Raw genomic sequence first — 11,494 nt, forward strand, 5'->3', positions numbered from 1 at the left:
GTGAGTGTGTCCTTTGAACTGGGACCGACCCTTAAATTAATATAAGTGGTGGATTCTGTGCAGACTGAAGCACACCGTGACCAAAAGGTGCTGAGTGAAGATTTACCGAGGACGTAAAAACAGCACAGCAAAGGATTCCTGCAGATAAGAGGTGTGTGTGTGTGTGTGTGTGTGTGTGTGTGTGTGTGTGTGTGTGTGTGTGTGTGTGTGTGTGTGTGTGTGTGTGTGTGTGTGTGTGTGTGTGTGTGTGTGTGTGTGTGTGTGTGTGTGTGTGTGTGTGTGTGTGTCACGGCAAAGGTAAACGGATAAATGGGTTAAGGGAGGCACTGGGGCCTCAACATGAAAACAGGAGCAGAAGTTATTCAGATCATAAACCAAATATATGAAATATATGTGTGACGCAATTAAGACAACATCTTGGATGAAGGGGTTTTGTACAATGAAACTTGTTTTTTATTTCTTTGCTTTCAATTTGCTTCGTTATCCTTGAACATTCCTTTGAGTGTTTTTTTTTTCTTGTATCATTGTAATGTACATTTTTCCTGTGTGTTCAGCATATGACTTAAACTAGAATTGTAGTACTAAACGTGTTATTTAAAAGAAATTAGCTCTGCTCGGTTTTTAGAAATATTGACTTTCTGAGAAAATGTTCTTCTGATGTGAATCTTCTTGGTTTTCAGGCTGCTGGAATGGAACTGAATCTGACGAAAAATGTGATTTCTTGTGGAGACTCGGGTAAGACCTCTGTATGAAATGTGAATTTTCTGATCCGTTCGTGACAAAACTACCACATAAATCAAGTGGGGCGTATAATTATGCCACAGTTTTGGTTTGGAGTAAAGTCCGATCCTGTTGTTTGAATATTTCGCATTTTTCTGCGTGCGCATGAAAACAATGTTTTATGCGTAATGCGGAGCAAATTTGAGGTTGTGGCACAAATAATGTGCCACCTTATAAAGCAGTACAATTTCGAATAAAATACATATTCGGCAATGTATTCATTTGTGTATTTGTTTGAGTTTGGTTGTTTGATTTCCAGTGTCAATGGCTTCCTTCTCAGGTTTTTAATGTTTGTGTTTCCCTCTGACGACAATAAAAGAATCACGCAAGACGCATGCTATAGAAAGAATATGTTATCTTATGGGGTTTTTTAAACGACAGATTTTTTTTACACAAATAGATCAAATCAACGTTTTCTGGATGCAATCATCCGACCAAAACAAAAAGGCCAATGCCTTAAATTGGAGACGTGACAACTTTTGAAAATATCCGAGGCTTCTGGCACGTTAAATGCCAGACATGCGTGTCAGGCTGAGACTGATTGTGTGCAATCCATTTTAACCTAATTTTCACTCAGGAAACAACCATTTATAATAACAAACCAGCTTCAGCCTAAAAGGTCAGACTCCAAACAGTGTGGCATACGGTTTGAATTGCCCAGCAGTCTTTGTTCCTATAGTTTATTAGCCCAAGGAGGAGCTTCTTTATTCATCATTTATAAAAATGACTTCTGCTTGTTTTGGAAAACTCATTTTGTTTTACTTTCTGTCTTCACACTTATGGATCATCCCGATTTCAGTTCAATTATCAACACTTACTTTCTTGTAAAGGCTTCAAATCCATTCAGATTGTTTGAACTGGTCCACTGAGGATGTTTTATTTACACCTGCATTCCCTCTGGACGGTTGTTTGTTGGTTGTCAGACTCCAGGTCAAACAGGCCTTGGATCAGGCAGGGAAACCATCACCAAGGCAATAATCAGCTCTGTCCTTCTCCAGTTACTCACCGGGTCCTGTTACGTCTCCTCTGCCCTCCTGCCTTTGAATCTGCTGGCCAGCTTTAATTTTCTAGATGCTTTGTTTTTCGCCCCGTGGTTCGCTCTGGCTGTGCTTGTGGAGAAAACAATACAGCCAGACTGTATTCTCGTGTGTGTTTGGTGCCTGATTAATGGTGCTCGCCGAGTTTATTTTCACTTCTTGGAGGAAAAATATGAGTGTTTGCATTGCCACTGGCCTTTAACCTGTCCTGCCGGATGGAAAGGCTTTTTAACTCATCCATCACACGCAAGTGTCCTCCAGAGCAGAGGAGGAGCATCATGCGGGCAAAGGATGGAGGCTGAGGAGACTGGGTATTTAGATTACCCCCATCTATCAGGCTGTATAGTACCGGGGCAACAGACGGCTGAAATCACCAGGACTTCACCGCTACAACCTCCACGTGCCACAAAATATTTCTAAAATGGCTTTTATAGTTAGTTTATTATTATTGTGAGTAGTTATTGTTCTATAATTGACTTTCAAGAACCAGTTTGTTTGATAAAACACAACCTAATATATTTGTAATATATTTTAAAGGAATTTAAAGCGACGCTAAACTCAGTTCCACTTCAGCGCTGAGACCCAATGACCCTAAAGTGTATTTAACCTTCGGACTATGCATAGTAATTACCACCTGCTGATCAACATCGCTCATCATTTATCTGTGAGTCATCCGTTTTTGTGACTGTTTAGTCCGCAAAAAAAGTGGGGAGAGGACGGTGGTTTACTGCACACAGAAAACCACTGCGGGTAAACAATGACAGCAGCAGGCCTCCGTGAGGGATGGAGCTTGACAATCTAATAATAATAACATCACATATCTTGATACAACACTGCTATACATATTTAAAATCACCGTGTTGATCGGTCCATGTGTGTCCATGTGTATTTATTTAAATACATGCTGTCTAAAAGTGATCCGCCTTTTGCTCCGATGGGCTGAACATATAGGTGGGGGGGGGGGGGGGGGGGGGGGGGGAAAGCCAAGTGATTCTAAGGAGCTTGCACAATTGTCTTTTTGAAAAGGCCTTCGGGGGGGTTTTCCGGTCGGACGGGGATCTCATGTCAGAAGTCACTGCAATACAATGGCCGAAAATGCTCGAGACTGGCGCCGGTGACAGTCCAGGTCTCAGACAGCGAGGCCTGAGCCGATGCGTTCATCTGACACAGGTAGATCAGAGACCGACCCACCACAAGTCAGCAGGTCAGCGGATCTCATATTGCAGCAGATACTGAAGACTAAGATCCAATAATCACCTGAGAAAATGAAATTGGGAAGCTCGATTTTGTTCAGCTGGTAAATTACTCTTTGCGTAATTGCGCATAGACACAACGGACGTTTTCTTTTTTTTTTTTTGTTCTTGCCTTCTGACCAGCAAATTAGATCCTGGGGGCATTTTGTTTTCCAATGTCGTAGTTCAAAAAGGAAAATTTATATTTATTGTAACCACTAGCTATATTTCATTAACAACAGCTACTGACCAGTCGAACTGAACGGAGACCAGCGCACCAAGTTCATTATGAAGCGTCAAACATTTTAAGTGTTTGAGAGGAGCCACTTTGAACAGTAGTGCGTAAAAAGAGGCTCAAAGAGACGGCGGCTTATTTTGGTCCAAAATATAACAAAAATACATCTTAATCCCCTCTTGACTAAATGCACCATATACTCAAACCCTCGGGCATGCACAGCTACACTGAAGGTCAACAGACGCAGAACTTCTGCAGCTGCAGCCTTCGAGGCATGTCAGTCCAGCATAGCACACACCGAATTCAGCGAATCCACATCTGGATGAAACTCAGCCATTCACTCAGGCACACGTTCAAACGATTTTTGCTCGAGCGCTCTGTGTGTGCGTGCGAGGTGACATTGAAATCCCATCACTGTTTTGCTCTCATGAGCCGATCCTTTATCGCACTCATGCTGAACAATTTGCATCCCAGAAGACCAATTCAGGGACCCCGCGCTGCATTAACGGACACGGCGCGTTCAAGTCCGCCTACTCTGTGACGCTCGTGCGTCGACAACACGCAGGCCACAGCTGGCTGCCATTTGCAGACTCCGCAGGACCAAACGGACTGAAGGCGACTGTGTGTGTGTGTCAAGGTGATGGCCGATCGCTTGGCTGTGATGAAATTCGAATCACAATTTTAATCGTTTAGTCAAAATCCAATGGTTGTTCAATTTGGATTACATGTCGGATTCAAATCAGCAGCATGTCAGCAGTTCATTGCGTGATGTTGGCCTTGCTTCATAAAATGCATCCTATGTACTATTCTTTTGTTCGTGTGTCACGAAGTGAAAGGGATTCAATAGGCCGCATGACAGGGTGATTCTCTTTAATTGACACTACTCCTCTTTCAAACGCACAATAAGCTCGATAAAACCATGAAGAGGGAGACGGTAACTGGACAGGCCGCTGTTATGTGGCAAATGTTTATCCAGCTCGGTACATATATAGTGTGCGCGCGCGTGAGTGTGTACACATAGCTGCCTCGCGCTTGACACATTTCAAACATGCCTTCACGGATAAAAGGCTCATTTCATTCCAGAAGAGCAAATTGCTCGCTACATTGCGAGTTTCTCTCATTGCGCGCTCCGGGAGGGTCAAAACGCTGCAAAAAAAAATATCGTGAGCAGTTTCTCATCCAAATACATTGTTAAAAATAAGTCAACGAAAAAACGAAGAAGCTGTCACTGCCAGAGATTCAAATGTTACGGAGACTAAATTTGATCAAATTGGTTCCTTTTCATATTTTATTCTCCGCTTGTGTAAGACGCTTCTTGGTGTGCAGGGAACATAGGCTGAATGTGTGATTGACTGTCTTTTCAGCTTGACGTCACTCCGAGTGGGTGTTTTCTTGTAGTGGAGCGCTTTTGGTAGGTGGGACTGGCTCGCTGGTGGGAGGTTTAAGACAGCAGATGGGAGGGGCTCCGTTGTGGATTGGGGAGTCGGAGCTCCTCCAGTTCACAGCGGTCACAAGCTTTTCCCAGCAGCGGATAGAAGCGGAGCGCGCTGTGCTGTCACTGCAGCAGAGGAGGGGAACTGGGCTGGGAGATCTTTTTTGTTTTTGGTGGGGGTGTTTAACCCGCCTCAAGTGACTTTACCGTGGAAGAACAAAAACTCTCGAGGAAGTTCTCCATGTGCGCTTCATCCTCTCATGTCGCCGTGGGTGTCTGACAGCGGTTGGACGTTTTGTAGCGTAGTTGCCGAGGAAAGCTTTGTGCGCCCCGGGATTCACCCACTTTCCTCTTTTTACGCATCCTTCTCTTCAAGGTGGGATGAATTTGGACAGAATCGCAGAGGCAGTGAGGGCACCGCCGGCCCGCGACGCGGCCCCCGCGTTTCATTTACAGAGAACTTCAAACAGCAGCCGAGAAACTTTAGAGAACTCAAGCAGCGAGTCTTCAGACACAGAGCTGGCAGGTACACGGTCAGATTGCTTCTCGCACCTCGATTCCTCCTAAGTGCAATAAACGTTTATTTTTTACTGCGTTTACACACGCGGACTGTCAGACAGGCATCCCCGACAGTTTAACGATACAAAAAGGAGACGTAACATTTGATTTGCTTGCCCCGTCGTTTGCCCGATTTACTTCCGTCATGCGCCTGGATAAAACACAACAGAACACATTAAGAGAAACTTTTATTTGAGTCTTCTCTGTGTTCATGTGAAGAAATCCTGAGTTTTTTGGCGCAGTTGCACAACTTTTTGTGTTTATTACGCTGGTTTGAACCAAACATTTGGCAGGATCCTGTGAGCTGTCAGGAAAAAATGTGCAGAGCAGCCTGGCCTGCAGTCAGTGAATGCATTAAGCAAACTATAAATATCGGCTGCGTCCAACTATCTAAACTAAAAGCCAGAAGGTCTGTGTTAACATTTCGCGGAGAGGCTTTTTGTCCTTTCACCTCGCCACTTTTTAATGGACTTGTCCACATGTGGAAAAATAACAAGTGCAGATAAAAGTAATGGATTTGTTTATTCAACACGACAACATTTACGGCGCATTAGTTCACATGCGCAGTGTTTTGATATTTTATTACATTTATTTTAGGGTTAACCGTTAATATATTGTTACTTTTAGTGACTGACCTTTGCACGTGTGGCCTCTTCAGTTTAATGGGAGAATCTTGTCAGTGCTTGAATACACGATAGGCGCTGGGAGATAACAGTATGCTGATCTCGTAGTAAAGAAAGTAATATTGATCTAGCTTTGAAAACCCAGGGGGATTTCACTGTTTGAAAGAACCGTTGTAATACGTGCAGACATGTTTGTAAATATTTGGCTTAAATTTGTCACTTCTCTTTGGTCAAGGATTTTTTTTTTTGGGAGGGGGTAGTAAAACATTAATTTGCTTTGCATTTGTTTTGACTTTGGGTAATTTCTTTTCTAGTGAGAAAAAGATTTGCATTTTTCGGTATTCAACACAAAACACTTGCTTATTTGCATATAGCATTCAAAGTAGACGTTTCTGTATACAGTCATTTCACCACGAGTTGTGATCCACAGAGAAAGAGAGGACCGCTGAGCACAGGAGCGATGACGGAAACGCCGACGACCCCAAGAAGAAGAAGCAGCGACGGCAGCGGACTCACTTCACCAGCCAGCAGCTGCAGGAGCTGGAAGCCACTTTCCAGAGGAACCGCTATCCGGACATGAGCACCAGGGAGGAGATCGCAGTGTGGACCAATCTGACCGAGGCCAGAGTCCGGGTAAGGCGAGAAACTATGCATACAGACCGTGCGTAAAATGCGCGTAATATGTGCGTAATCTGTGACCAACGGCATTTTCTGGGTCGTTTCCGCTTGTGGACGACCAATCAAATAATGCAGAGGAGATAATAATAATAATAATAATAATAATAATAATAATAATAATAATAATAATAATAATAATAATAATAATAATAATAATAATAATAATGCAAGGACACGTAAAATAAATAAATGGCATCTTAAGGTAAATATCAGAAGATAAGCAAATATTAATAAGTTAAACTAAAACTGCAGTTGATGTATATTTCAAAGAAAAACAAAAATTGACATTTTAAATTTAAAACTAGTATGCAAATAAAATTGAATAATAAATTAGATTCTAGACTATATATATATATATATATATATATATATATATATATATATATATATATATATATATATATATATATATATATATATAATTTTTTTTTTTTTTAAAGTTAGGCTTCTTTTTGAATATAGTGAGATCACCACATGTGATAACTGGCCGCTTTACATGGCACCGATGTGTAGCCTACGCCTAATATACCGTTTTACATTTGTACCTAGTTTTGAAAAGTGTGTTGCCAATTTGATAAATACTATTTCCCTATTGGAAAATAGAACAACTACAGAGGTGTTCATCTGACATACTGAAATCTAACCCGGAACTGCATCATAGGTCAGAAATTAAATCAGATATAATTCCCACCTCAGTTAAGAATTTTAATTACGTTAAAAAAAAAAACACAAGCTGTGTTAATACATATTGAGGCATTTGAGCAATAATATAGCAATACTTTCACATTGAAATTAATATTCCAAACTTCCTGGTAATTGGACATGTTTTATAAAGAGTGTGTGGACATTGCAGGGATTTTTTTTTCTTCTCATGATGGCATCACTTCCACTCTGCATCCTTGTTTCACACCGTGGAGGTTTCTCCTCACGTCGCCAAATTTACCTGCAGCTATTTAAGGATACTTCAGAATTCATTCAGCGGTGTGTGTGTGTGTGTGTGTGTGTGTTTTGTGTCTTAAAGGAGATATTTCAACAATATCTGCTTTAAGACCTAAAAGCTTGTCCAGGAAGGAAAATTGATACTTTATGTTGTAGTTTGAATATTTCCCGACGTTTTGAATTTCCCCTCCGCGTTAATGAAACAGGTATTGACGCCTCCTGCTCCTTTCTCTCAGAAAACGGGTCGCAAGAAATGTGCGCTGGGCAAAAAACAATTGCAGTTGGTTTTCATTTACAGCTGGCGCCTGACAGCCTGTCCTCGCAAAAAAAAAAAAAAAGAAAAAAGAAAATCCACCGTCTCAAATTGCATAAAAAATGCATACAGCCTTTTAAAGGGCAGAGGGAGAAGTTAAAAACAAGTTTAGAGTGCAGGGTTTTCATCTCTGGGACTAAAGTGCACTACAGACAGTGCAGCCTTTTAAAGAGACGGGATGAAAAGAGAAACCTTGTAAAGAGAGTTGCTGGACTCGGAGCGGCGTAAATACCGAACTGTGACATTTCAAACCCTCAAGTGTTTAATTAAACATGTCAGGAATCGTGTTTAATTAAATGACATTCGCGCGCTTTGCTATTTTGACACGGTCTATGGTTTAATTAGTTTTAATGGGGTTTTTTGTCTTGTTAACGTGACATTAAAAGCCAAAGTATACACTCATTGCGCATTACAGGAACCTCAGAGAGACACTCCGTGTTTCCTCCGTCAAATCTTTCACGTCTTTGTGGGCAATTTGTCTGCAGCACTCTGCTCCCTGTGCGCCTATAAATAGCCTCCTCCCGCCCGCGCGCAGTTACCACTTGTAAACTGTTTCTACTATGAATTAAAAATGACGCGCAGAGTGAAGACGAACGGATATTTTGTCAGGTTTCGATTAGGCGTGAGGATTACCAGATTCGTTTGCAGTCATCCCTCCCGTGATGTTTGTTTCCCGGTGTAAACGGGAAGGGTTTTGAGCCTCATGCAGACCGGCGTCACGTTTACAACACTGACGAGGCAGAAATCACCCTCATCTTGTCACTGAGTGCAACAATAAAAATCAACGTTAATACCAGGCGGAGGACATTTATATTAAACATTATAGTTTTGTTTTATTTATGGAGTTAAATACGAGATTTACCTAAATCTAAATAATTAACATTTTTAATAAAATATATATAATGAAGATCTTTTAATTAAGTTTGTGTTTTAGTCCTATTTCACTTCAGCCATAATTCTAATCAATGTTTTTTTTTAAATAAAACATACATAATATACAGCATCTGCTACTTTTTCAGCTTCCGTAGTTATATTAATTAATATGTTTTATTTTATGAATTTCTGCAGCTTCTCTTGATACAGAAAACTGATTTTTGTGGATTTTGTTACCTCAACACCAAATCCAGATTATTGTTTTTGCCTAGGAAAAGTATGTTCCCAAACAGATCCACAATAATGACCTGGCTACTCCAAAATCAATATTTTAAAAAGGCTTTAACCGATCGTATCTTGTCCAATATAATACGCATGTTACGCATGTTAAAATTCCATTAAAAACATTGTTCTGTGGAAGTAAAACTCACGTAGCGATATAGAAGGTTTTTTTTTTAGTACATTTAGGAATGTTCAATTATTAAATAAAAAATGAATTGAAAGGAAATTAGCCCTCAAACTAATCAGAATCGAATTTAAAAAATAATTTGTGTTTTTTATTTTTAACCTGGCATCAACGTCTAACACGATTTACGCACGGTGTATTTGTAACATTTGGTAATTAGAAGCTGAAGCTGCGAATCTAAACTGTTCTGTGGCGGTGTTTGGACCGCTGAAACACTTTATGTCAAGCTGTGGTTTAACGTGCGTGTCTCTCCTCCAGGTGTGGTTTAAAAACCGCCGCGCCAAGTGGAGGAAGCGGGAGCGCAACCAGCAGATGGACCTGTGCAAAAACAGCTACCTGCCGCAGTTCAGCGGCCTCATGCAGCCGTACGACGACATGTACCCGGCGTACACCTACAACAACTGGACCAACAAGGGGCTCACCCCGGCGCCGCTCACCACCAAGAACTTCACCTTCTTCAACTCCATGAGCCCCCTCACCTCGCAGTCCATGTTCTCGGCCCCCAACTCCATCTCCTCCATGACCATGGCGTCCGGGATGGGCCACTCAGCCGTGCCGGGCATGCCCACCCCGGGCCTCAACAACATCAGCAACCTGAACGGGATCGGGACGTCCGGCATCAACTCGGCCATGTCGTCCACCGCGTGTCCGTACGGCCCCCCCGGATCCCCGTACAGCGTTTACCGGGACACTTGCAACTCGAGTCTGGCGACCCTCAGACTCAAATCCAAACAGCATCCCACATTTGGATACAGCGGCCTGCAGAGCCCCGGGTCCAGCCTGAACGCGTGTCAGTACAACAGCTGACCGCGCACGCAAACGTTACAAGTATATAGATAAATAAATATATAGAGATTGAATATATAATTGATAAACGGACACGGTGTCAGGGCTTATGGGCTACCTGCGGATGGTAAAAAAAAAAAAAAAAAAAATCAAAGACAACTAAACTGGATTAGTTGCAATCACTTTTCAAAAAAAAAAAACACACACAAAAAAAAGAAAAATGGATTATGCGGGTTACATGTGTTTACCAATGAACTTGCACAGCAATTTAAATGGTCCAGGTTTTTTGGATTTTTTTTTTTTTTTTTTTTTAATAATGAAGACGTGTTACATTGCTGCATTGTACATATCTGAATGTAAATATATACAGGTGTAAACATAAGAACCAGACGATTTCTTTTCTTTTCGCTTGCTTGCTATGTGAAGATTGACTCGACCAAAAACAAGGAGAAGCAAGAAAAAAAATAATTAAAGTGTCGAGCATAATGTATTGAGACTCAATGAGAAAAAAAAAAAAAACGGAAGACGTCTAGTCCATACTGTACATATTTTATACTGCTTCTGTGTGCTTTCTATTTACCGCGTTACGCAGGGTGCCACCGGCCCGTTTTGCCTCCATGATGCCTCGAGTTTCAAATGTTTTTCCTCACTTTGTTTGCTGAAATAGAAAAAAAAAAAAATCCCGCATGTTTAAAACTTGAGTGCAACGTGTTTTGTACGATAATGTAAGAGTTTGCAGAAGTACGTTCATTAGCCTAAACTGTATACAAAAGGTGATTCAAAGTCCTCATGTGTTTATGGTAACATGTTTGTTTGAATAAACTCCAGGAAAAGAGAGGTTTATTTCAAGTATATACTTTAGAGTAGTCTGTGTGTGAGGAGACAAGCCGCAGAGATCCAGCTCCCCCTCAAGAAGAGAAATACGACTGGACTACTAAAAAAAAAATACATAATGATTTTAAGGATTATTTTAACTTTTTCATTTGTTTTGGTTATTTTGAAGCGTGTTTCCACTTTTTCAAAACTTTCGGATTTGCAGGATATCTAGGAATTGTAGGAGACTCGTTTATTTAAATGAACAGCTAAAAAAAGAGAGAGAGAGAAGGAAACAAAACAAACACGTCTCTGATCGTTTGCATTTTCCACTTTGTGTCTGGAAGGAGGTGCGCTCTCAGGCCGATTTGGCAAGGTGCGCACCTTTTCCACAAGCTTATAGACTTCCCCCTGAAGCGCAAAGTGCGTTTTCGTCTTTTGTTAATGCTTTTCTTGGGTGTTTGAGTCTCACTGCGCAGAATGATGTAACACCAAACAGATTATTTTAAAAATGAGCCAAAGCCTGCGCGGAAGTGTACCTGCACCCCTCTAATGGTCCAAACGCTCCAAGAATTAATGCGACATTTTACTAATTTATAACAGGGTAATAGCATTTTCATTCATCACTATTATTAGTAGCAGTATCATTGAAAGCATACATATTCGCTTCTGTGAACGTGCCTGCAGGGAATCGTAAAACAGGCGGTTTGGTGTGCGTCAATTTTTGAT

General features: G+C 41.3%; 1 protein-coding gene across 1 annotated transcript; it reads left to right on the plus strand.

Annotated features, from left to right (window-relative positions):
- Positions 1-689: 689 nt before the first annotated feature.
- pitx1 (paired-like homeodomain 1) lies at positions 690-9,973 on the plus strand (the record flags this gene model as incomplete). The annotated part of the gene is made up of 4 exons (XM_080509472.1): positions 690-735; positions 5,093-5,242; positions 6,328-6,530; positions 9,425-9,973. The coding sequence occupies 4 exons, from the start codon at positions 690-692 to the stop codon at positions 9,971-9,973; spliced, it is 948 nt and encodes a 315-aa protein (XP_080365598.1).
- Positions 9,974-11,494: the final 1,521 nt, after the last annotated feature.

The sequence above is a fragment of the Blennius ocellaris genome, assembly GCF_963422515.1.
Source record: "Blennius ocellaris genome assembly, chromosome: 14".
In the NCBI taxonomy this organism is placed as follows: Eukaryota; Metazoa; Chordata; class Actinopteri; order Blenniiformes; family Blenniidae; genus Blennius; species Blennius ocellaris.